The 26,996-nt window shown below is 38.6% G+C and overlaps 2 protein-coding genes across 3 annotated transcripts; one reads left to right on the top strand and one right to left on the bottom strand.

Moving 5' to 3' along the window:
- Positions 1 to 1,941: 1,941 nt before the first annotated feature.
- LOC139945851 (HAUS augmin-like complex subunit 3) lies at positions 1,942 to 11,230 on the bottom strand. Of its 2 annotated transcripts, none has more exons than XM_071943341.1 (14): positions 11,153 to 11,230; positions 9,822 to 10,052; positions 9,161 to 9,274; positions 8,411 to 8,494; positions 7,987 to 8,098; positions 7,324 to 7,533; positions 6,469 to 6,611; positions 5,478 to 5,612; positions 4,873 to 5,056; positions 4,234 to 4,386; positions 3,853 to 3,949; positions 3,161 to 3,311; positions 2,567 to 2,744; positions 1,942 to 2,083 (listed from the first exon to the last, which is right to left on the bottom strand). In XM_071943341.1, exons 2-14 carry the CDS (start codon positions 9,998 to 10,000, stop codon positions 1,955 to 1,957), a joined length of 1,869 nt encoding a protein of 622 aa, XP_071799442.1. In that variant the 5' UTR covers positions 10,001 to 10,052; positions 11,153 to 11,230; the 3' UTR covers positions 1,942 to 1,954. The 2 variants fall into 2 exon arrangements, with proteins under 2 accessions (XP_071799442.1, XP_071799441.1); XM_071943340.1 differs by lacking the exon at positions 11,153 to 11,230 and adding an exon at positions 10,653 to 10,771.
- Positions 11,010 to 26,810, top strand: LOC139945847 (uncharacterized). The gene is made up of 14 exons (XM_071943334.1): positions 11,010 to 11,131; positions 13,518 to 13,573; positions 14,581 to 14,663; positions 15,054 to 15,118; positions 15,864 to 16,249; positions 16,752 to 17,129; positions 17,526 to 19,294; positions 19,568 to 19,741; positions 20,618 to 20,737; positions 21,263 to 21,445; positions 21,899 to 22,027; positions 22,894 to 23,007; positions 23,583 to 23,735; positions 23,989 to 26,810. Exons 1-14 carry the CDS (start codon positions 11,108 to 11,110, stop codon positions 24,057 to 24,059), a joined length of 3,705 nt encoding a protein of 1,234 aa, XP_071799435.1. The 5' UTR covers positions 11,010 to 11,107; the 3' UTR covers positions 24,060 to 26,810.
- The last annotated feature ends 186 nt before the right edge of the window (positions 26,811 to 26,996 follow it).

Genomic DNA, 26,996 nt, shown 5'->3' with positions numbered 1-26,996 from the left:
CGGCAGCATTTACAGCAGCACAAGTCTGAAAGTTGAAGCCGTGTGATTTTACACTTGAAATAACGGTGCGGCATTCATAGGTCTACAAGGGACAAGTCAGCAACGTATGTGTACTAAGAGCATCACTGAGTGATGGATTTGAGTGCTTTGTAAGTGCCACTATTAACAATTGAGATGAAGGAATCAAAATCTCATAGCTGTTGGCCAGTTAGAAGTAAAAGTTCAGGTTTACATAAGGTTATTCGCAACGTAACGTAACTAGAGACCTTAAAATATTCATCCAAAAGAACTGAAAATAATGAAAGAGAAACTTTCACTATTTACAACATTCCAGTATTAAGGGTCTCTTTCAGACTGAGGCCCAATTTCATAGGGCAGCTATGCTTACCAGAAAAAGCAAAAATACCATATTATACCTATCAAAGAGTAGTGACTAGGTGACTTGGTTTCATTATAAAATTTTACTGTAGAAAATGACACCAGACCACATATAAATGTTGACCTATTTAATTCTTGATGACTTTCATATCGACAAAATAAATTGATAAGTATAATAGGTTCCTTCCTAAAAAAATTGAAAAGGTACTTAACTTTAATAACTTAACAGGTACAGACATGAGCCAAAACATATGCAATGTGCAATGTACATTGCTGTTTGCTGGTTACCAGCTAATTGTCGCTAAGCTAAGTTTTTTTCCCTAAAAACAGGACACAACTTCCAAAAGGCTTGGAAAAAAATTTCTTTGCTTAGCAAAAAATGAGTAGGAAAGTAGCCACAATAATGCAGACATATTGTTAATAATGCTGGTAACCTTTTTCTGCTAAGCAATACTACTCTGTGCTTAGCAAGTTTCGGTGCTTACAGGCTTTTTGAAATCGGGCCCTGCTTTCATGGCCTTGGTAAGCATTAAAAATGTGTCGGCTGCTGACAAAGTATGTAATAATGGAATGTACAAGTTTCAAACCTTTTCAGTAAAACTTAACAAATGCAGCTCTGACGTGACCTTAAATATTGAAACATCTTTCCAGTAATAAATTGCCTGAAGAATAATTACTATTATTTAGGTTTTACTGTTACAACGTTGTGTGCTAAACAATGTGTATAGTCTTGCGAAGATAAAATGTATACAAGTTGATTTTTTCCCCGCAGGATTCGCAGCGCAGCACAAAGTGTACTGCGCTTATCACACATTGATGTACAAGTTATAACAAAAACGTAATTATAATAATTCCTAACATTGTTCTTTCTTTGTACAGCATTGCGTTCTATACATATTTACATATATTCCAAGTGAAGTGTTCATTTTAAGTAATTCTTAATAATATATATTTTGTACAGCTGTCTTAAGCTCCCTTGTATACACCAAATATGAAAGATTATTCAATCTTATATCGGAGACAAATATCGTGGAAAATAATAAATATAAATATCACACCAGTAATCAATGGAGTTGATACTTATTTTTAGGATTCCTTGACTGGGTGAAAGGTCATGTTATTGGCTAAACCCTTAAGGTTAAAGACAGGGGACCAGTCTAGTTTAATGATCAACAGGCATCGGTCCTACGGGCCAAATCATCTCATTGGATACAATGATTTAATTGGTTAAACGTGCAGTGACGTGAGCTTGCTTTCTATATCTGTGTTTTGATTGGTCCGAGGTGATGTTTGCCAGCTGCACTTTCGGTCGTCTGCATGCAGGGTGCATAATATTTGTGTATATTGTACATGTATGTACATGCATGTAATGTTGATTTATATGTATACATTAATGAAGGATTTGACAGCGAATCTCCATGTGAAATGGGTGCAAGGTCAAAGGTACATTTGTACAGATCCGGACTACCGGTATATACTGGTATCTGGCGTAGCTCATAAACCTCGACGTGTGACGTCAGATGTTCAGGCTATCACTGTACAAGCTGTGCTTCTAGTCCTTCACTTTAACTCATACTCACTGTACAAGCTGTGCTTCTAGTCTCTGTGTTAGTTCACTCACAGCTCGGCGTAGTCGTGATGGGTCAGTGAAGAGATACACAAACAAGTGCCTCTCTTTGGCCAGCAGAGGGTCTCCCTTCAACATCTGCAAGAAAAGAAAAACAATTTTTATTTATGATTACAGTTGCAGGGTTGTGATTATCAACCAAAAGTGAAAAGTCACGAAAATTTTCCAGTCTCTTCTTTGTCTTTTTGACAATGCCCCTTCCAATTTCCAGATGGTTAACTCAAGGCATTTATATGTATGAGGTAGTGAAGTTATAATGAGAAGTCCATTGATTCACTAAAGCTGAAGTAGTAGTCCTGGCCAATTTTCTATCTTCAACACAGGTAGTAGTTAAAAAAGCAGGACAGTTCTTTTCAGAACTGAGAAGTTTCCCAAATTCCAAAAATCTACTCCTTGGTAGTAGAATACAAAGCAAGACAAGTTCTGAAAAGAAAATAATCTACCTGGCAAGTAGATACACACTTTGTGTTATCGCAAACCAAATATACAATGATTCCTCAACATGCAATGCCTCAAATCCAATAAAAGTATTCACGTTTTAAATATCACCAACCAACTCACCTTCAATTTGCCATTGTAATCCCCTATAATGTCCCTTATGGTATGTTCCAGTTTCTGTAGAGTTTGGTCTAAACGGGTGATTCCATTTATCAACTGAGGGGGGCTCAGGACGGGCTGGCCGTCTATCGTGGCTGAACCGGCGTACACCATTTCTTCACATCGCTTCAGAGTCGATTCCCTGTACAAGTATATGTATAACCAGTTGAGCATTTCAATGAATATTTGGAATAAATCATAAATAATAGTAAACTTGCGGGTACAACCATGCATTAAATCTCTTTTCGGGCAGTGTTGGCTCTGAAAAAGGCCAGTTTGGTCTTAAAGTTTCGAGCAGTACACGTATACTCTGCTCGTATTCGAGAGAAAGATTGTCTTTCATGAAAAGAATATGTTTTTTCTTTAGTGCATTGAATAAAGTGCATTGAATAAAGGAACGTCCACAGAGGGTATGTAACACTGAGCTTTGTTCACGTGATTTGAACAAGCCCAAAAATGTGTTCTTTCCATTGCAGCAGTCCAGAACAAGACTGCCATATTCTATCTTTACATGTTCAACCTTTTCTTTGCAAATTCCAAAAACTTTGCAATACTTACAAGTCCGCTAATCTGCTGTCTTGACTACTGTTCGTGGATGATAGAAGTTGTTGTAATGTAGCGAGTCTTTCAGCCAGCTGTCTGGCGCCCTCTTTCAGGCCACTGTAAGTCAGGAACAGCTGCTGGTGACCGTTTGTATCAGCGTTGTTAACTTGAAAACCAAAGAATATCAAACGTCAGTAAAATCATAATGCAAAACTTCATAATTGATTGTCATAAAGGTAGTTTTTGGTGGTTGATAGTGAGAAACCTTCATATTTTTTTGGCATCCATGTTTCAGGGTAGGGTCACACTTTGGAATGAGCTTGAATTTTTTTCTTCTTTTTCATCCAAAAGTCTTTTTGTTATAAGGATGGTAATTGTAGTATTTTAGCATCCAGAGAAATTATTTAGTCTGAAACGCCCTTGTTGATTAGAAGTCAATAAAAGCAGCATATCGACAAATAAGAGTCTCTAGCTTCAGACTTTCTGGCTTTAAAATTGTCTACTAAGCAGAAATGAGCCGGATACCAGTCACAAAGTGACATGTTAGTTTGGCTGATAACTAATATTCTGGTAAGGGTAATTTTGTTGTGCTTAGCTACTTTTTATGCTTAAGCAGCTCTATGAAATTGGGCCATGGCCTTCAAATGTGCCTTAAGGGTACTTTGCAGGACCGCTTTCTTTGACAATAATTTAGAGAAACAACTTACCAATGATGCTGTGCAATCTGTTGATGAAACTGTCTCGGCTGTCGATGGTGTTACGCACACCAGAGGATGGGGATAAACTCGGATCGGACATCATGTTCTGTACATGTAGTTCAAAAAAATGAAAGAAAAAGAAAAAGAAAAACTTAACAATTTCAATAATTCTCCCTGGATAGTGTCTTGGCTAATATTTTAAAGAATATAAAAGTCTACCTGTTTTTTGTTTACTCTCTGCTTCATGTAAACATTCCTGAAATGTGATTAAATGTTTTATATTCGTTCAAATTATAAACAAGTTAAACACCTACCATAATAAAACAGTTAACAAGTTGATCAGTCACGATTAACGGTTAACCAGTTAAATATCCCAACCCTAGCACCTACCATTCTGGCTTGCTGGGCTTGATAGTTTCTATTGAGGAGCTGCTCAGCTGCTGTCAGCAGACGGTGAGTCTCTCGATGTTTGTGAGCTTCCACCTCGTACGCCATCAAAAGGAATTTATGACGGGACTGCTGTGCCGTCAGTTGCTCTATCAACTACAGACAAAATTTCAGAATTTGCTTCTTTAGGACAATGTTTGGTTTTGATTTCTTTGGTTGTTCTTTAACAGACTGTAAAAGTTGCTACTACGTCCACTCTGTTTGCGCACAATTTGAGCCCGTTTGGCTACATTTTGTTTAGAGCGTAGTGAGAACGAGTTTGGTGTGCTGGGGCTTTTTGATGTAAAAACAAGTATTGTGTAAAGATCTTGTGAACTTAGCCTCTGTACAAGACTTTAACTGCTTCTATTTTTATTGATCTTGTTCAATGTGTAACAGTCTCTACAAACTTATAATGGTAGTCTCCATTAAGACTCTTGTAGCTTGCAATTTAACCTAAATTTGTTTAGACCAAGTTGATTTTGTTGCGACTAGCCTGATCTTGTCCAGATTTGAAGTAGCCTTGTCTACTAATCTTCAGATTGTAGTCTCCATACAAGACTCTAGTCGCTTGAACTCTTACCCGATCTTGTGTACACTTACCTGATCTTGTTTAGATGTGAAGTAGTCCTGTCTCATGATCTTTAGATTGTAGTCTCCATACAAGACTCTAGTTGCCTGTAGCACTGCACTCTCTTGGATGAGTTCGCTGAGGTCCGATTCAGCTATCTTTGCCCCCAGCCTCTGTAGAGTCTGGAGTTTCATCTGTGATTCTTTCAGCCGGTCCCTGAAATCAAAGTGAGGAAGCGATGAATTTGTATCCGAATTGACATGGATATTTAGTTGTAGCCATTGCTGTAGCCGCCTATACGGATGCGACCTTAGACAAGTTTGCAGGGCACCTCCGGCCGGTCCATCAAGACACCAAATTCAGGGCTTCAGTTTCGCTCAGTGGTTTCTTTCCCTGCATTTCACCTCTACAAGCCTCGTATCTGGATTAGGTTTTCAGTCCCTACCATAGAGTTTGGTAATATAACTTTAGAGGGCACATAAAACCTTGTGACAAGGCCCAATAAGAAGCATTTTTGGTCCCAGATAAAGCATCGTCAGTTAACCAGAGCAGTCATCAGTCAAACAGAACCAAACAAACTCATGTAGTTGGAAATTGGAAATCAGTTGGAAATTGGTTTAAGCATTTATAAACTCACCTGAGCTCATTGACATTGCTGGAATATCCACCATGGGTTAACGACTGGAGCTTTTCGCCAGCGAAGTTACACGCAGCCATAAGGCGCGCTTCTTCCACCTGAAATTTGACGCGTCTTCTCTGACTGGCGGGATAACTAGAGAAAGAGCAAAATGAAAACATCACAGCCAATTTCAATGATTCCAATATCTTGACTGGCAATAAAATGCATGACTACATAACTCCCATCCTTTATAATCTACATTGGCTTCCCATCAAACAACGCATCAAATTCAAAATAATCATTCTCACTTTCAAGGTACTCCACACTTGCTTTCCCTACCACTTGAGAATTCCCTCTTTTCCATCTTGACCGGTGTCTTTGAATGGTTTTACACCAGATTTAGTGTGTCTTTATAAATGCTGTGTAATTATTATTATTATTTCAATGATTTTAATGTATATTCAGTTTGTGTTAACACTAAGTTTATCTACTCTATTGTGTATAGATTAGTTCTTGAGAACTTTGTCTTGCTATTTATTCTACCGCAGCAAAGAAGCATTTCTTGAAGGGCAAGGACAATTGTTTTGAATTGTCTTTGAAAAATATCTTCATACTAAAAAAGATAAAAGTGACTGTGATATCTGTAGAATGGTCAGGTAAAAGCCAAACAAGTTCATTGCATTCCAGAGTAGATGTCTCAATGATTTCACCGCCGAGCTTGTCTGGTGCGAGGAGGCCATCAAACAGATGTTATCGTCATCTTTTCTGTCTTTGTTCTGTCTTTGTTCTGTCCCTACACTCTTGTTCTTGTTTATATTTGTATGTACTCGTGCATCTCACCACAAGCCTCAGCTTCTAGATGATGCCTCTAAACTTTATTTATATATTCTCTGCCTTGTAAAAGAGCTTTGTTTATTGGTTACTTCTTTATAAACTATTGCTATGGCGTTGTACTGTTTCCATGAAGCATTGAAATAAATAGGAGTTTGAATTGAATTGAATAACCTACATCGTTTGCAGTCTGAGGAGCTCTTTACAATCGGTGTCAGTGACATGTTTTTTCTCTCCTTTGATCACCAAGCTGCTAGGGTCACTGATGTCAAGTATCTGGTAGCGGGATCCTTCATCGTGACCGACCAAGTCGGCAATACCCTGAAACAAACACAATAAAATGTAAACAAGTCAGTATCGTGGTGTGTTGTGGCTTAGCGGGTCTAGTTCACCGAGCCCAAGCTTTGGTGTCAGAAGCAGTGTGGGTTTGAGTCCCTGTCATGACACTTGTACCCTTGAGAAAGGCACCCAACCATAATTGTTCCGTAGAAAGTTGGGAAGGTAGCGCCTTCTGTGCCAGCCAGACTGCTAGTGGATGATACCCATGCCTACATCCTTACAGAATGTGAAGGAACTAGCCCCGTTTCAGGCCCAAGAGTAGGGCAGGTGGCAGCGTGCCCCTGGTGACAAAACAGTTGATTTGGTCGACAGCCCAAATCAGTTGAGTGTAACTTGAAGTGACAATACAGCCTTGTGATGTTAGGCAATAATCTCATTGACAAATGTTGTTTAAAGTATAATTACTGTCTTTTACAATTAAATAGCTTAACTCTCCTACTGTCTGACAATTCACTAATAGCAATCGCTGTGGTTTTAAATGATAGATAAACTATATGCCAGTCTGCAATATGAATCATGTGGTGAATATATCTACACAGTACACGGTAGACCCTCCTACTGTCTGATCATTCGATATCATCCACTGTGGTTTTGAATGGTAGATGTACACTATGCCTGCCTGCGATATGATATCATGTGGTGACTTGGGGCTTTCAGAGATTAAAAAAAAAAAAATGTGACAAAAATATCAAACCTCAAAGAACTGCTTTTTGGTAAAGCCAGTCAACTCCTGGGTAAAACGCTCCTCGGTGACATGGTACTGACCCAAAGGCTGCTGGGATAGGAATGTTGCATCATGGGATGTGTTCGTCGATCTAATGGAGGAGGGTGAAGATGCTGTGCGGTGATACAATTGGACGAGGTCCTTTGTAGACTTGCCTAGTCTCTCCAGTGCTGTGTTCATCTAGTTGGTCACAAGAAAAAATTAGATATAAAAATTATGACTATTTCTTTTCGATAAAAAGTTTGGGGACAGTAATTTCACAACTGACGAGGTATGTATGAGATATTTTTATCTCAAATGTTTTCTTCTTGTAGCCCCTATACTATAAAGAGCGGATTTTAGCCTTGTTTTGGGGCAAACTTGCATATTTATTTTTATAGCATTTGTCTTGCTTAGTTCTGATATGTACTTGTCTGAGCTGAGGGGATCAACACATTCTACTAATTGTGTCACTACCCCAGAAACAGAGAAACACAAAGGAAATGGTGGATAAGAAGTTGGAAATGAGACAGAAAATGCAAGTAAAAGTTGATTCTCTAAACCCTAATTGAAGATGATGTCTCCTCCTCCCCCTGCAATAAACAATTAAATTAAAAAGAAGCGAAAAAGGTAATCCCTTTTTATTGCAAATACCTGAGCATTGTCCGTTTGATTCTTCTCCAGACTCTTCTTGTAGCGTTTCTTCGTTGCCGACTCCACCATTCCAATCTTAGTGAGCCGATGCGTCAATCCTGTGTGATGGACACTGTAGAAAGAAGCAGAAAATAACAATTAAGAGCTTTCACACCAGGGAAACCAGGTATTGGAAAACATGCTTTGTAATATCCCTTTTCCAGGGGGTTATTATGTAAGCCCCAATTCAAGAACTAATCCTGTCGTTGTACACGTGTGGTATACAAGAATGGACAGGCTTGTAAATCGTTGTTTATCACTGTATTCAGCTCAATAGAAGGTTAAATCCGAGCATTCTGAGATACCATTGCAGAAAGTCGACCGTGGGTCAAGACCGAGGTTCTGAAAATCGCAATGAGTTCTAACTTTGACGAGAGTTACTTACCTGAGTTTATTTCTTTGCTGCAACAAGTGTTCCTTCCTCATCCGAGCAACCTCAAGCTCCTCTTCCATTTGAAGAATATTCTCTCTGCAAACAGAAACATGAAAAGTTTAGTTCTTCTTCTTCTTGGGCTCGATTTCACAAAGCAATAAAATCCATCGTAAGACAACATTGTCAGTATTACCATAGTGATTTGTATTGTGACATCACACTTTATATAGCAACTACGATTGATTTGCAGTTACGATCAACTCTTAGCTCTTTGTGAAATCTGCCCCTTGCTCACCCAGGCTTTAGGCTACTGTCGAGAGGGCAGCGGCTATATGAAGGTACCCCAGCTATGTCTGTACTGGGCCAAACTTCAGAAAGCCTTTAAGCAGATAGTTTCTGCTTTACCTACTTGCCAAAGACATTTAGCAGTCATCGCCGAGGTCAAACAATGGCAATGTCCAAGTGGGTACACGCCGCGCACAACCCTCAACCAATGATAGATCTTCAATGACCTCAGTGAGGGCGCTGTTTTGGGCTTGTGATGTCATATGCACGTGATCGATAAGCAGAACTTCAGTGAACACAACTAATCGTAAGCAAGGCAAAAGACACACATCCGTGACAGCAAGTGGATTAAGATGAATGTGGGGTTTTTTTTAAAGTTTTTTTTTTAGAATTTTTTTTTTAGAAACTTATTTTTAGTATAAAGCGCTTTATAAATGTAATCATTATTTATAATCATTATTCTAAGAATGAGTTTACCTTAGCATCTCTGGAGACATTTCATCATCTTCTGCTAATGATGAATTCTTGAGAGCATCTTCAAGTTGGGCTCCTTCCAAGATCCCCTCGCCGGAGGAATCCAGTAACTTAAACCTTGGAGATAAGAATGAAAAGAAATTGTAAAATCTTGTCTTAACTGTCAATTCTTAAAACAAATTTGAACAGTCGCAACCCTTTTAAAGAGTGTACTTTTGTCTCCATCACAGGTACATTGATGTTGAGTTTCCTGCCACCCCTGTTTACACTTTCATCTTTTGACCAAGAAGGTTCAATTTCATAGAGCCGCTTAAGCAGAAAAACACAAATGAGCAGGATACCAGTCATAAACTGTACATTTGACATCATAGTTTGGCTGGTGACCTTGTTCTTGTAACATGTGTAAGCATAATTTTGTTGCGCTTAGCTACTTTTTGTGCATGGTGCAGCTCTATAAAATTGACCCTGGTACAGAAGACTAGTGTCGTGATCTACTTTACTTATAGATTTTGTTAGAAATATTTGTCAATGTTTATTACGTTTTTCATTGTTAATTCGCCTTGCCTATTTTGAGTTGAGTTGATCGTAACCTTCTCCCTGAGACAGTCCGTTCGGGGACAGTCAAGGAAAGTTACGATGATCACAACTTCTACAATTAGCTTACTCTTTAATTTCCTGCTCGGAGAGAAGATTAGCTGGTCCAACATTATCGCAGAACCAATCCAAGAACGGCGTAACCCGCTCGTTGTCAAACATCCAATCAAATCCCTCTGCTTGAAGGTCGTGTGCCTCGCCAAAGCCGATCCTTTGTAAGGCATCGACCAATCGTCTGCCTCCACTCATCTTGATTTGAATTGAAGAATAACTCAGTATTAATCACTCAGTGTTTGTCTGCCTGCAATGAAAATAAACAGAAACTGTTTCATGTTTTAAAAAAACACTCCTTGACGAAGTAACAAAATTTATTTTTAATGTAATTTTATTGAATAGACAAAATTCTCTTTAGTCTTTGACTTTTTTCTTTGGTGTTGTATTTTTATAATTTAAACCAATTTTGAATAGAATTAATTGAAATAATTGAAAACTACAATCAATCATAATAAAACACCCAAAAAACAGAAAACAGGACTGCCACTTTGCTTTCAAGTTTCAGTACAGAACCAGAATATGGTGTGTAAGTTACACTGTAACATTTGCGGCTCCACAATACAATAAAAAAATGTTTTGATGGATTAATTTTGTTACTTTAGTCACAATAAACAAACAAAAAGTGGCAGTTTGATATGGCATCTTAAATTGTTAATGTTATCCCCCCCACGTAATTATTTTTTAGAAGAATACACGTTTATTAAAAAATACAAATACAAAAAATACAATAATAACATTTACAAATTACAATTACAATCCCCACAAACAAACAACTTAATATGAAACTTAAAATTGTAATCATAAATCTTTAGTAAATTGGTAAACTCCTGGGGTAAAATGTATTTACGTGAAAGCTTGTGCAGGTCTTGTTTACATGTTTTGGGACATTGGTGCGCACGATCGGCGGACGCAGAGCTACATGTAGCTCTCTGTATCTGACATGCATGAGAGACGGGGAATCCGGAAGTGTTCAGCAACTTTCGAGGTTCGCGCCTACCCACCGTCAACATGTATAAAAAATAACACTTATTGATTTGATATATAAAAAATATATTTTGTTTACTTTTAAAATATAAAAATACGAGTAAGTATTAATAAAATAATACTAACTTTTTGTATCAACATTTTATAACAGTAATAAATTTTAAAATGACGTTGTTAGCATATTATTGACCTTGCCTAAAAATTTGAACTTAAAAAAATGGCGGCGTTCTATTCGGTTGTTATGATGCCTACGGAAAGCTTTTCTACACTGTGATTTTGTAGAGTTCTCTTTAATTGTGCCTGAGAAAAATTGCCACAATGTCTGCTGAGAAGGAAAGACGAGTATGTATACAATTCTAGTACCTTGGATATATTTAAAGAGTGTTTTATGACCACAACTGTGCGTCGCTAAATTACACTCCTGCAAGTTCTGGATGGAAGTCTGGCTCCCTGGCCACTGTCGGACTCTGACTGTTTAGCTCCACACTGTGTGGAGAATGCCAATAAACAAGTTGACTTTGAAATAAAATTCAATAGGCCCTACTTTGTTTTTAAAGGGTGGCTGCAGTGTTATTTTAAATAATTTAAACGATTAAACATGACTTTTTAAACCTGAAATATTTTTTATTATTTTTTATTATTAATATTAAATTTAAAATTGCGCAACTATTTTAAAAATGGTTTTCAAGAGATTAGCCGGGGGTAGGGGAACCCACCCCGCCCCTAAAAGGGAGGGATAACTTTCCGTATGGCGCCACCACTTTTTCACTCATTTTTACAAAAACGGATATATCAATCAGGTAAATTAGATACTATATTATTTTATTTCGAATGAAAAAGTGGTGGCGCCATACGGAAACTTTTCCAAAGGGAGCCTTTATTTGCATAAACGTGACGTCATGTCGGGAACCCGAGCCGTCGGGGGCCCCCTGGCTGTGTGCATATATACTATAGAGACGTGTGCACTGTGTGGCCTGGTAGTAGCTAGGCGCGTGTAGTTAGGGACCAGACTCTTTTTGCCGACGATATGTTTGAATTCCCGATGTGACGTCGATGGTAGGGGGGCGGTAACAATCCACAAAAGGGGGGGGGGCATGACTTATTCGCTAATTACGCAAGTGAGATATGTCGGGGAAAAAACAAAACACATTTTATTGATGTTCAATCAATACATAGGCCTACTAGGGCCTATATCAGAAATAAATAAATAACAGCAAAACTAACTGTTTTATTTTAAATCACTGCAGCATCCCTTTAAGTTAAACATAAAACGCAAATAATACAATAGCGCATGATTGAATATATGAGCTGTGTGTATACTTTCTTTTGAATATCTTTTCTGTCTGTCAGCAGTGTCACCACTGGACACACTGTCCCTTTTGTCAGTTGAGTGAGTCTTGTAATATTTAATTTAATGTACAGTATGTTTGTGTGGACTGAGTGTCACTTATTGTGTGCAATAATGCCTGAGCACCAGTCTGAGCACAAGCCAAATCTGATTAAATATGATCAAAAAAAACAAAATAATTATGATAAAATTAATATGTAAAAAACATAAATAAATAGAGGCTAAATAAATTAGGCTTGATTTGATACGTGTATAGTTGCGATGACGTAACTCTCCTCATGATGACGGAGCCATTCACCACCTTGCTTGTCATTGTTGGCACAAGGCAAGTGGAGAGGTCATCTGGCTTTTGGTTAATTAGCTTTTGGAATACACCTTTAAATATCTGTACAAGTTGTAGAAGAGTTGGTAATGAATAAGTAAGAGGGCCTATCGTAATTTAAAAAACAAGTAAACAGTAGAATTAATGACCATCGTATCACCACTATAATTTGTAAAGCAGAGTAACATAATTTTGTTGAAAAAGGCGTTTGAAATTTTAGATACTATTTATATATAAATTATGTACAAACGGATAAGTACACCATTCAATTAAAATTGAACACATAAGTTATATATCGTGCACATACACCAAAACCAAGTTGTTTGATTAAATTGTAATTGTAATTTAAAAAAAGTAAGTAAACAGTAGAATTAATGACCATCGTATCACTACTATAGTTTGTAAAGCAGGGTAAAATAATTTTGTTGAACAGGGGTCGAAATTGCCACTAGCCCGCTAGCCCGGGACTACCAGATTTACAGCCGGGCTACTCATTTTTCCAGTTTGATAGCCCGACGGGCTAGTGGAAATATAATGCAAAAATCATCATCACAAACAATAAAGAACTATGTTATTGGTGTATTGTAAAGTTTGAGCCGTGATGCGAGACATAATGTGTCTTTCGGGCTACCAAAATCTAATCAGGGCTACTAAAAATTATTGGTCACTAGCCCTGCTGACTACCATGGAAATACACTTAATTTCGACCCCTGTTGAAAAAGGGGTTTGAAATTTTAGAAAAATGTACAAACTGATAAGTACACCATTCATTTAAAATTGAACACATAAGTTATATATTGTGCACGTACACCAAAACCAAGTTGTTTGATTAAAAAAAATAGGCCCTACTTCAATTTAAAACAAGTAAATAAGGTAAATAACCATCCTCATCCCAACACTACAGTGAAACAACATTAAGTAGGGTTTGATATTTAAGAGAATTTTACAAACTTTTTGACAAGCAAATATTTAAAGTGAAAATAAAAAAATTAAGATATGTTTATCGTAACATCTTTAATTTATTAGAAGTAATTTTTGTTTTTATTACCCCCATCCAGTACCAGGAACTCTACAAGAACCGCTTTGTGAATCCCATTGACCAAGGCGTGGGGAGGTAAGAGCAACCTTTCCTTTTAAAAATCAAATGTGTTTGCTCAAGTTCATCTTCCAAAATGTATATCCCAACTTCAAACTTTAAAGGCAGTGGACACTATTGGTAATTGTCAAAGACTAGCCTTCACAGTTGGTGTTTCACAACATACAATGTATGCATAAAATAACAAACATGTGAAAATTTGAGCTCAATTGGTCATCGAAGTTGCGAGATAATAATGAAAGAAAAATAACCCTTGTCATACGAAGTTGTGTGCGCTTATATGGTTGATTTCAAGACCTCAAGTTCTAAATCTAAGGTCTCAAAATCAAATTCGTGGAAAATGACTTCTTTCTCGAAAACTATGGCACTTCAGAGGGAGCCGTTTCTCACAATGTTTTATAACATCAACCTCTCCCCATTACTCGTCACCAAGAAAGGTTTTACGCTAATAATTATTTTTTAGTAGTTACCAATAGTGTCCACTGCCTTTAAGTACCAGTCCTGGAATAAGGTACAACTATTTTTACTGTGAACTAACATTATTACTTTTGACCCCTCTAGAGGTCATTCATTTCTGTATAGTCACCATATTCCCAGATAAGCTCAGACTTTGATAACTTGCTTTTTTTGCGATAATGTAACCCTCCTCCTGACGGCGAAGAGGGTTTCGTATCGCCGTCTGGAGGAGGGTTACATTTTTGCAATTAAGTTTTCACGAAAAAGTCAGGACAATTGTAAAGAATCAGCAATACACTCAGTTTTGAATTCAAATAATACACTCTGTGTTACTGTGGTAAACATTGGTAAATGGCAGCGTGGTCTGAAATAGTCTTTCTTTGACCCTCTTGTTTGAGTGCAAGAAGGTCAACACTTGCGACCATTTTGGTATAAGGCATTTGCGACTGAAATGGGCTATAAAGGTTTAATACTTTTTATGCAGTTATTGTTAATGGTTTCATCTGTATTTTTGCAGTTTAAATTTAATTTGCAAACATTTGTTAATAAAATGACATGTTGTGTTTCAGACGCACTGGTTGGGTGTTGAACAAAGAGGTACGCAAAGACAGTGAGGGCTTTGAGGTGTTTGATGACTACTGGTCTGACTCTGGTAAGTAACTAACTCAGCTACGGTCAAATGTAGCGATAATACTTTTTCCAGCCAAGCAAGATCAGAGACAATATTTTTAAATCTGGAAGTTGACCATAATGTATAAAGAATCGGCGCTTACAGAAGCAGTGAGTTTGGCACTTACGTCAAGCAGAATTTCACAGGGTTAGCAGGGAATTTTTGTATTGTGCTCATGCGTATTCCGCGTTAATAGGCATTTTATTATTTTACACAGCGTGCGCAGAAATTCAGCACTTGCCCAGTAAAATGGTATTTGGAGTGCAGAATTTGGCGGTAATCAGAGACATGAAATTTGGCCCTGTTAAACTCTTTCCTTGTTGTATTTTTCATTCTTGGTTTTCCATTTTTATCTATTTCTCATTTTACTAGGTGAAGAAAGTATTGAAGATCTATCTCTTCATGCAAACAAAGAAAATAAAGAAAAACGGTATAAGGTCAGTGAAACTTTCATTGTATTATTCAAAGAATAACAAAATGTTGTGTAATTAGGAGATCATTTATTTTAAATCCTGGGCTGGTTTACTCGTAGAACAAAAGAGTAGGGAGAACGAGACACTTAAAAACTAAGGACATTATATCGCGGATTGGAAAAGCTTGGTCACTAACCAGATAATGGTGGCGGTCAGTGCAAGGGAGTATGAGGGGTGTGCTTACCACAGGGGTGATTTATGGGTATGACTACGGGGAAGGATTTGAGATGGAACCTTGATAATTGGGTTTATGTGGTTGTAGTTGGAAGGAGGCTTTGTTTCTGGGAACTATACTAATAAAAAAAAGACACTGGTAATGAAAGCTGAATTCGGGGCTTCCAGACTGGCGGACTACTGAACTAGCAAGCTAAGTGGTCCCACCACGTGAACCCTTATAAGGTGCTTAATAATTGGGTCTCAGAATTCATCACTACAATAATCTATTCTTCTTTGTAAAGTTTGTATATATTCAGCGCCTTGAGTACCTCGTTTGGTAGATACGTGCACTACATAAGACTTCCATATTATTATTATTACTGACGAATCACTGACAAATTTAAGAACAAACCCTGAATGCCATCATCTCAACATGTATCCTCGACTTTTTATTTAGTTTCAGACTATTTGTTGGTGCCATATACCCTCAATTTGAAGGTGAAGTATCTTCAATAAAAGTTAATGATTTATTTTTGGTTTTAAAACTCCACAGCTGAGTTCACCTATCAAGCATATGCTACCCTTCACACCGAGCTCCCGTGGTGGAAGCACAGATGCCGAACCTCTCTCAGACATCCCGCCCAAGAAGGTGCAGTCAAATTCTTTTGCAATCGCAGAGCCCCACTCTGACTCGATAGTCGCCGAGAGCGGCCAGACCAGAGGGAACAACGCCTCAGAGTCTCAACAACTGACACAGCCGGAAACCAGTGAGGAGGTTGCCGTCAGTAAAGGTGGTGTTGTTGATGATGTTGCCACAGCAACACCAACTCGAGAGGAGGGAGGGATACAGGAGTCAGATATCACAGGGAGTATCATCAAGGGTGGGACGTCGTTCCTAGCGCCTCATTCTGCCCTGCAGGAGTTCAAGACAAAAACAAGGTTAGGATGGTTGAAGGTCCTTTGCTCACATTGGAATTACTCACAGTGGAATTAAGTCACACTTACCAACAGGATTCTAGTTGTCATAATTCAACCATAGCTCGTCCTCTGCCTGTCGTAAGAGTATTGTTAGCTTTGAGATGAATGATAAAAGTATTAATATTATTACTTTTAATATCATATATTGTTGATCCCTCTGCTGCTGTTTCCTAGGTTGTTTGTTAAACTGGGGTGTGATACCCAAGTAACAGGTTGAATGGCTTATGACTGGCATCCCCGAACAAATATACATGTATTGAAAAAATAGGGAGAACCCAACATAGGGGCTAGATAGCTGAGTTGGCTAAGTGCTGGCACATTAAATCGGAGGTCACCGATTATTGGCCCACTGTAGTAAATTTTCCTTTGTTCAACAAGTTTGAAGTAAACAAAAATTTACAGACTTGGGAGAGCTTGCTTGTATGTAAAATCGAGTGTCTTGGTTTTGGTTTCAAATCTGCAGGTTACAGTTTGATGATGATGTGGAGGACCCACCGAGACGAAGATCAACTCGCTCAAAGCCCGCTAGAGAGAAGGGTCTTGACAACCTGAGCGAAGAAGGCAGCACTTCAGAGGATACAATAAAAGCATCTCAGTCTAGCGAGGGTTCGCAGGAGCTAAAGACAGCAACGGAGACTTCTTCGGCTTCGGCAGGAGAAGAGCAACCACAGAAGAAAAGTTTTTCTCTGATTCAGGAAAGTGCATCCTTGCAAGAGCTGACATCTAAGACGATTAAAGGGGTGTCTCCGGCCACTGAGAGACAGACATCCTTGTTGGTGGATAAAGAAGAGAGTCTGGTATCTGATGTCGGTTCAACTCATCAAACTTTGGAGAAAGAAAGGTAGGTGTTTTAGAAAAGGTGTACAAATATATCTATAAATAATTATTTTTTCTCTCACCATAAAGAGTACATTTGAGGATTTAATTAGGAAAAATTATTACAATAGACGATTGCATGGCGAAATATCTCCCAACGTGAGCAAGCGCTCCTGAAGCTAGTTACTCGAGTGGCTACCATATACTACCACAGATTGAATGCAATATGTAACAGGCAGTTGAAGCCAGTGGCCATATGTCATTGTGCAAACTGCTTGTTCACCAACTAAACCACATAAAAACAATTTGTGTAAAAACACAATTTCAACAACATTTTGGGCTACAAAAGCCAATAAAACTGTTTAGAAACAATTTTTTTTGGTAGTATATGACCGTCAAATGGTTTCTCGTTTTCTTGCAGAGTAATTACAGCAGAAGCCTCTAGGGCTGCTTCACAGCCAAGTGCCATCAGAAATGACAGTATAACTCAGGAGCAAAGGAAGTCTGTTGGCATCACGAAAGAGACAGCAAAGTCGACCAGACGACGGAGGAAGCCAAACAAGATGCATGTAGAGGAGGACGGAGATCTCTCAGGAGAGGAAGGGATGTTTATATCGCTCCAAAAGTCTCTGGTCAACCGGCACGATGGGACCAAGGAGGCAGTGTCAGATTTGATCACGAGTGTCCTGAGTGATCAGTCATTCCAGGATGCCGACGATGAAGGGGTCATCGACATCGTTCAGAATGACCGCTCCTACAAATCAACCCGGACAAGAAAGAGCAGAGGTACTTCAAAAGCTAAGGGTGGATCTTTAGCCCAGGATGAGCCGGTTTCTAAAACCAGGAAGAGGAAAGGAAGACCAAGACAAAGTGACAAACAGGACATGTCCAAAGCGGAGTTGATTGATGGTGCAGTTGAAGAGGTGTTGCCAGTGCCAGAGCCTGAGCCTGTTCAGTCAAACCAAGGAGGCATGCCACGTGCCTCAAGTGAAGACAGTGATATCAATGTTACAAAATCAACAGCTTCCTCACGATCCTCAAGGACGCGTAAATCAAAGAAGACTACAGGAGAAGCTACCAGTGGCAGTGGAGAAGGTAGCCAAGAGTCGCAGCAGTCAGGAACAGTTGTTGCCAACAAGAGTCAAAATCGATCTAGGAGTAGACCAACTAAAAAGACAAAGCAGAACTCAACTGTTGCAGCAGATGAAATGAGCTCCACGGGAACTGATGAAGAACGAGGTCAAAGAACGCGGAGGAAGCCTAGAGGAAGGAAGGTAGCAGTTGTTGTCGGAGATGAGGTTGCAGTCGATGTTGGAGGTGAGGTTGCAGTCGATGTCGGAGGTGAGGACATTGGTATGGTAGATGGAGACTCTGGTGGGGATGCGGTTGATAGCATATCAAGTGGTAAGACAAAAAGGCAAAGGAACAGGTCTGATAAAACCAAGAAAGGTTCTGAATCTAGTCTTGTGTATGTCAAGGAAGTAGAGTCATCCACTGTCTTCAACTCATCAGGCGCTAATCACACAATAGAGGTCAACAACGATGAAGCGCTGAGAGAGGTCATACCCCAAGAGCAGATCCCAAACCACACATCCTTTAGGAAATCCCTCGGAAATAAACGTGCCAGTGTTCACTTTGGCAGTGTTTATGTAGTCTCGTCAGACACAGATGGTGTTGAAGCCACTCCGGGAAGCATTCCATCCACGTCTCTCGCCGCTCCAGATGATGATGACAGTCTCCCAAGAAAGAGGTTCAAAGGGACACCTGGAGCAAACCGAAGCCAGAACCACTCAATCGCAGCCATTGATGCTACTCAACCCAATGAGTGGTCTAGAAAGAGGAGCATCGAGAATGGGTCAGAGGTCGTTGCAGCAACGAAGAAGCCAGGGGAGCCAACAAGAGGCAGAAAGGGAAGACGAGGCAAGAGGAAGCTATACTCTGGAGATCTCTCTACCACCGTCCTAATTGAACCCTCTCAGAGATTATCTCAGAGTAGCACCCAATCCACAGCTGACGTCTACGATATTGACTCTAGCATCCCTCCTGAGGCAGAGGGTTCGTTCAAAGTTCCACAAGGAAGCTTGTCGTCGGGACGGGGAAAGGGACGAGGTAGAAGCAGAGGGAAGGGGAGGGGGAGGGGGAAAGCAACAAGGTTGGACTCCACTAAAGATGCCGCATCAGAGACTCAAGGTAAGCAAAAGGGTCTGCTGGATTCATTTTTGTCAATGAGTCAATTGAATGTCTCGTTCAGAATTCCTCACCTGGGCCCAATTTCATATAAATTTCTAAGCAATATTTTGTATAATAAAAAAAAATAAGGTTGAACTAAAATTTACCTATCCAGCTCTCAAAACTGGAATGGAAGGAGAGGCTTATCAGTGAGAAATCATTTTATTCAAATTATTTTCCTGATTCTGTTGAAAAATTGTGTTTCAAAATAAGAATTTCGTTTAAAACTTCTAGTCAAACCAGCCAGTGATGCAGTGATGGATTTTCTGAGCAAGTATGAGTATGAGAAGTCCGGTGAGTCAGCAGAGTCGAGCGACGATCCCTCAGAGAGTCCCTTGGAGAGTTCAGATGGAGCCAACAGGGAGGCCACTCACTCTGCGATCACTCCCAAGACACTGTCCACAACGGGTGAGTAGGGATCAGGGTTGTAGCTAGTGCAATTTTAGTGGTGGGCTATAAATGGCTATTATAAGGCCACTAGCGGCGAGGGGATCAAAACAACTTTTTTAGTTCTTGGTGCACAACTGACTACGGTACAAATGTCAACGTCACAAACTCGCAACAAACCATTTACATCAGTTGCCCTGTGCTGATATAAACTCCTGCGAATCATTCGCTGCAAAAACCACCCTGTGGCGTCAAAATTATCATTCGCATTCACAGTATTACCCGGGCTGAAGTTAGGTTGTGCAAGATTTCTGGTTTTAGTATTGAACAACTAACATAATAAATGTTGCACAAGTGGAAGCAGTGTAAAGTTTTGTGAAGTCAGCGACAGATCCTCAAGCCACTACGTTGAATGTCACTTTTTAGTAATTCTCATTGATATCATTCACATCAAACAGACATTGATTTGTTTTAAAGACAGTAATTACTCACAATTATTATTAGCATGAAACCTTACTTGGCAACAATCAATGGAGAGCTGTTGAAAGTATAAAACATTGTGAGAAATGGCTCCCTCTGAAGTGTAAACGTGGTTTTCGAGCAATAAGTAGTTTTCCACAAATTTGATTTCAAGACCTTAGAATTAGATTTTGAGGTCTCGAAATCGAACATCTGAAAGCCTTAACATCTGCAAGCACAACAACTTCGTGTGACAATGGAGTTTTTTCTTTCATTATTATCTTGCAACTTCGACGACTAATTGAGCTCAAAGTTTCACAGGTTTGTTATTTTTTGCATATTATGTTGAGATACACCAAGTGAGATGACTGGTCTTTGACAACCAATAGTGTCCAGTGTCTTAAATCTTGTACTTCCCTTTCATGTTTTTTCTCCCAGTCTACCCAGAGCCGACACCTCGCTCCATCCTGAAGGATCCGAAAAAGCAAACCAATAATCGACAGAAGAAGAACCTACAGCTGCAGTTCTTTGAAGTTCCCAAGGCCAAAGCAATTATAGGTAAGTCCTGAAAGGTCTCGGGGATTTTCTCCCAAGGATTTGTTCAGAACTGTGGGGCTATCTAAATACAATAGCGCTAAATTGAATTGAGGTCCTCTGAATGTTATTTGGTGTTTATCCTTGGTTTTGAAAGCCATTCTGTGCAAATGGGGCATTCTAAATGGTGATGTCTTGATAAAATTTTGTCAAGTTGATCTCAAAATTTTGTCAAGTTGATCTCAAGTCCCCCCCCCCCCAAAAAAAAAAAAAAAGTAAAAAGAAAAAAGAAAGAAAAAAAGGTATTTGTATCAGCCCTTATTCACATGTAGATCAACCTCAATTTACGCAAGTTGGCCCGATAGGTTTTGATTTGTGGAACCCTCAATTCTCTATTTTACGAAAAAAGCAGTATGATCTGGGGATCTATCTTAAAAAAGGTAAAACTTATTTAGTTTTTGTTATATGTGAAATAGCTAAACACAATGCCAAAGGGTGGCTCAAGGTGATGGCTAGCAGGATGTAGAAAGTTTTTTGTTTTTTTTGCAGTTCAACCAGATCATGATGAGAACGGTCAACGCAGGACAAGGCGTAACAGAGTGCGCCCTCTGGAGTTTTGGCGCAATGAGAGAGCGGTCTACCAACGTAGGATGTCCGGTGGTTTCGCTCTAGCCGGGGTAGATTCACCGGCGGTAAGCAGTCCCGAACATCGCCCTCAAAGGGCAGAAAGAGGTAACTATAGTCTGTTACGACACCTTGACTTTAGCTTAAGATCTGTCATCACTTTTTGGTACTGTACTTTACACAATTGGAAAGCCTGAGCTAATGTTGGGGTGAATTGTCATAGAGGATATCAGGCCTTGAATTTTGTCAGCGGTTAGCCTATCTGCAGCGCCAGGGCCAATACTTTGCTAAGATGGGCAGGTCGATGGCACCGCAAGGTTGCCACTGCGGGCTGCACTTGCAGTGGAAGTTATTACTCCGTCTCTTATTAGAAGCTCACAAATTCAACTGTCAAATACCAGGGCATTTTGAGTATTCCTATATAAAAAACTATTGCGTATTACGTCTAAAGTTTGTTGAAAATGTTAACAGCATTGAGAACATCAAGAATTTACACCCAAAAAACTGTACAAATGCTGGTGATATATTGTAAATGAAGTTCTTATTTTCTTTTTCTCAAAGGCAAGAAGAAACTGCCACATACTCCTGCTGATCTATCCATGCATGGAACCCCACCCCCGGGGGGTAAAGTGGCAGAACACCCAGCAATGACGGTGGTAAACCCGGACACACAAGAAGAGGTAGTAGTGGGTAAGTTGTTGGTCTTACTTTCGCTTTATGATAGGTACGCATCTCGGGCCAAATTTAGGGTAATGACTTCGGCCCAGTTTCTCAACTTTAAGGCTGGTTCATATGCAGATGATCTGTGCACGTATTCTGCAACTAGATTGTCAAGCGCGGCCATTCATAATTTTACTAAATCCAAGATAAACACACACTTAAAGGCAGTAGACACTATTGGTAATTACTCAAAATACTTATTAGCATAAAACCTCACTTGGTAACAAGTAATGGGGAGAGGTTGATAGTATAAAACATTGTGAGAAAGGGCTCCCTCTGAAGTGACAGAGTTTTCGAGAAAAAAGTAATTTTCCCAAATTTGATTTCGAGACCTTAGATTTAGAATTTGAGGTCTCGAAATCAAGCATCTGAAAGCACACAAATTCGTGTGACAAGGGTGGTTTTTTCTTTCATAGTTATCTCGCTCGCAACTCCGATGACCAATTGAGCTCAAATTTTCACAGGTTTGTTATTTTATGCTTATGTTGAGTTACATCAAGTCAGAAGACTGGTCTTTGACAATTACCAATAGTGTCCAGTGTCTTTAAGTGGAGTGCATATATATAAAAGTTGGTTTGCACTCGCTGGACCAGCTTTTAGAATCAGGCCTGGTAAAGGCAAATGCAGGCTTGAATTTAATTCTTTCCTCTGGTAAGGGGCACTTCTGTGAAGAAAATGTAAACTCATTGTGGATATTTGCCAGACACACCACAGCAAAAGCACAGGGCACCATGACAATTGCTGTGAGTTAACTCAAGGCCTGAAATGGTAGCTTAGATGAGTTTCTCTTGGATGAACTTTTAAATTTCTTTGTTCCGTTTAAAAAAAAATTCTAGACACTGTAAAGACGGCCAAGATGTACAAGTTTGTTGGGCCGAGCGGCAAAGAGGCAACTAATGAAGACCCAATAACACTCTGCAAGTGTATCTCACAGAAAGCCTTCTCCTCAGGTAGGTCAACCTGCAAAAGGTTAAAGGTCACAATTATCAAGGTTACTCCCACTTGTTCAGTAACTGACCATCTTAAAGCCTGATGCTTCGTTTTTGAGAGGGCAAGGGCACCAAGGCATGTTTTTCCTTGGTAAAGGGCGCCTTCATGAGGAAACTATAAATTTCTATTGGAACATTCAAAGGGTGCATCAAGGCAATGACCAAGGGGCAGCAAGGCAATGGGCACAATTGCCTTTGTTGCCTCAGTGACGTGTCAAGCATGCAAATGTTCAGCCGATCAGCTGGACTCCTTGTTTTTGGTTTCTCATTAGAAATGGAATGTCAATGAGAATCAATAGGACTTTCTCTGTGCTTTTTAGCATTTTGGTTATTTTGACACCAGCAAGTAGACTTGTGGGTCAGGATCACTGGCCTTGAGGTAGTGGGTTCCAGGGCGAATGTTTAGAAAATAATTAGGTTGCTGATAAGCAGCTGATAAGAGTCACAGTGAAACCAGTGAGTAGAATTCAGATATTTTGGCTCTTGGGAAGTTCACATTATTTCATCATTATTATTTGACTGATTTTGACCCCTAGGCATTCTGACCATCCGGCCATTAAGCGAGAAGGGATTACAGCTCGTTCGTAATGACACCATGGTATTCTACATCACTAGAGGCAAGGTAGCGGTTACCATCCACCATACTACCAGTATCATGCAGAACGGAGACATGTTCTTTGTGCCGCAAGGTGAGGGGGTCTTCTTAATGAGTTATTTGCAAGTGAGATTTAAATAATGTCTGAGAAAAACAGACCTGTATGGTATAAATGCAACAATAGTCTGGTCGACTCAACCACCCACCTGAACTTGCTCATTTGTAAGCAGTTCCAGCTTGTACAAATTGAAGAGCGAAATCTGCAGCAAGGTGATATGTATGTTGACGAAATCTCTGCAGACAATAGTTAGAAACTTTAACCTTGTCCATTTCTGTTCTCGTCACAGGTAACTTGTACAACGTGAAGAATCTGCGACGTGACGAGGCCAAGCTTGTTTTCTTCCAGCACAAAGGCTGATGAGGATCGCTGGTGAGGACCCTGAAGATACTACGGCCACGTCTGAAGTGGCTAGAGCTATGGCTAGATTTCGATGTCATCATGCGTTGAAGTATAGGACATCCTTAGCAACAGGCTTAACAACAGTCGTAGCTGTAGCTGTAGCCTCCTCCGACAGACTTTGGAACACTAGGTGGCAGCAGACTAACCAGGTAAATGTCCATTGTTTGCGTAGGTCTGAGCATGTGCACATCTTCAAAAGCAATGGAACTAACTGTTAAGTCTGCTGCGTCCTAGCACCTCTAAAGTCACTCATTCAGATAAGGCCTATTTACTGAATGAATGTTCTCATTTATTTAAAGTGGTATTCAAAATTAAATGCTATTGGTCTTAGTAGATTGTCAATATTAAAGGCATGGATACCTTTGGTAATTGTCAAAGACCGACGGCCGATTTCACTAAACGCTAGGATTAATCCTGTCTCGAGTTAGGACGAGTAACTTGTCCCAACTTAGGATTAAACTCAAGGTTTGCATTCTACATACAGTGCAGGGCTGAGACTCGTCCTAAGATTAATCCTAAGTTAGGAAGAGTTTGGTGAAATCTACGGCAGTATTCTCACTTGGTGTATCCCAACATATGCATAAAATAACAAATCTGTGAAAATTTTCAGGTGATTGGTAATTTATAAATAAATAAAAAGACAACACTCGACGCAGAGATTCACTCACGATACATTCATTTCTCAAGCTTTAGCAATAATTTTTATTGTAAGCGATTTTCTGATAAATTAAAGATGCACTTAATTCAACTGCACACATAAAGATAACTTAAAAAAGACGCCTTCCAGAGCTAACAAAAAAATGTAAATATATAAACTGGCCATTAAAAAGGTTGAATGTTAGCTGCCATTATTTTTGTAAATTATTTTTGACGCCTTTTGATTGTTGTACATACCATTTTTACTACTAGTTCTATCCATAAATCCAATGGTTAAGTCGTCGGGCCTTGCTAACACTCACTCACTTTAGATTTTTTTTAAACTAAAAAAAAAAAAAAATGGTTGTATTTACTGGTGAGATTGCTCAATAATTAAACCTTTCAAATGCAGACAAACTGCTCCAAATATTTGTATGTATTAATGCTCGGTATCATCGTCTGAATCTGACTCATTGTCCCATTCATAACCCTTCACCCAAGTCCTTAACCCAACCCTAAAATGCCTTGCATTTTGGGGAAAAATTTGCTGAATTTTGACAAAAATCGTGAGGGGTAAGCCTTGTGAAATTATCTTTTTTTTTTCTTGAAATGTGAACTTATCATATTTTTCTTGAAAATGTTCACAAGACTATAGCCTTGTGAACCTATCACATGTTTCTTGAAAATGTTCACAAGACTATAGCCTTGTGAACTTATCAAATTATTCTTGAAAGTGTTCACAAGCCTTGTGAACTTATCATATTTTTCTTGAAAATGTTTGCAAGACTATATAGCCTTGTGAACTTATCAAATTATTCATGAAAATGTTCACAAGACTATTGCCATGTGAACTTATCATATATTTCTTGAAAATGTTCACAAGACTATAGCCTTGTGAACTTATAACATTTTTCTTCTTGAAAATGTTCACAAGAACTTATGAACTTATCAAATTGTGAACTTATCAAATTATTCTTGAAAATGTTCACAAGCCTTGTGAACCTATCAAATGTTTCTTGAAAATGTTGACAAGACTATAGCCTTGTGAATTTATCATATTTTTCTTGAAAACGTCACAAGCCTTGTGAATTTATATTTTTCTTGAAAATGTTCACAAGACTATAGCCTTGTGAACTTATCATATTTTAATTGAAAATGTTCACAAGACTTGTGAACTTATCACATTTTTCTTCTTGAAAATGTTCACAAGACTACAGCCTTGTGAACTTCAAGAAAATATTATCCTTGAAAATGTTCACAAGCCTTGTGAACCTATCAAATGTTTCTTGAAAATGTTGACAAGACTATAAGCCTTGTGAATTTATCATATTTTTCTTGAAAACGTCACAAGCCTTGTGAATTTATATTTTTCTTGAAAATGTTCACAAGACTATAGCCTTGTGAACTTATCATATTTTAATTGAAAATGTTCACAAGACTTGTGAACTTATCACATTTTTCTTCTTGAAAATGTTCACAAGACTACAGCCTTGTCAACATTTTCAAGAAAATATTATTCTTGAAAATGTTCACAAGAGTATAGCCTTGTGAACCTATCAAGTGTTTCTTGAAAATGTTCACAAGACTATAGCCTTGTGAATTTATCATATTTTTCTTGAAAATGTTCATATTTTTCTTGAAAATGTTTCTTGTGAACTTATCATATTTTTCTTGAAAATGTTCAAGCCTTGTGAACTTATATATAATAAGTTCACAAGGAAAATATGATAAATTCACAAGGCTATAGTCTTGTGAACATTTTCAAGAAAAATATGAACATTATCACATTTTTCTTCTTGAAAATGTTCACAAAAATATAGCCTTGTGAATTTATCATATTTTTCTTGAAAATGTCCACAAGACTATAGCCTTGTGAATTTATCATATTTTCCTTGTGAACTTATCATATATTTCTTGAAAATGTTCACAAGACTATAGCCTTGTGAACCTATCAAATGTTTCTTGAAAATGTTGACAAGACTATAGCCTTGTGAATTTATCATATTTTTCTTGAAAATGTTCATATTTTTCTTGAAAATGTTTCTTGTGAACTTATCATATTTTTCTTGAAAATGTTCACAAGACTATTATAAGCCTTGTGAACTTATATATAATAAGTTCACAAGGAAAATATGATAAATTCACAAGGCTATAGTCTTGTGAACATTTTCAAGTTAAATATGAACATTATCACATTTTTATTCTTGAAAATGTTCACAAGACTATAGCCTTGTGAACTTCAAGAAAATATTATTCTTG

The sequence above is a fragment of the Asterias amurensis genome, chromosome 13, assembly GCF_032118995.1.
Source record: "Asterias amurensis chromosome 13, ASM3211899v1".
Taxonomy (NCBI): Eukaryota; Metazoa; Echinodermata; class Asteroidea; order Forcipulatida; family Asteriidae; genus Asterias; species Asterias amurensis.
The sequence above is the reverse complement of the archived record's forward strand: the minus strand, read 5'-3'. Positions and strand labels throughout refer to the sequence as shown.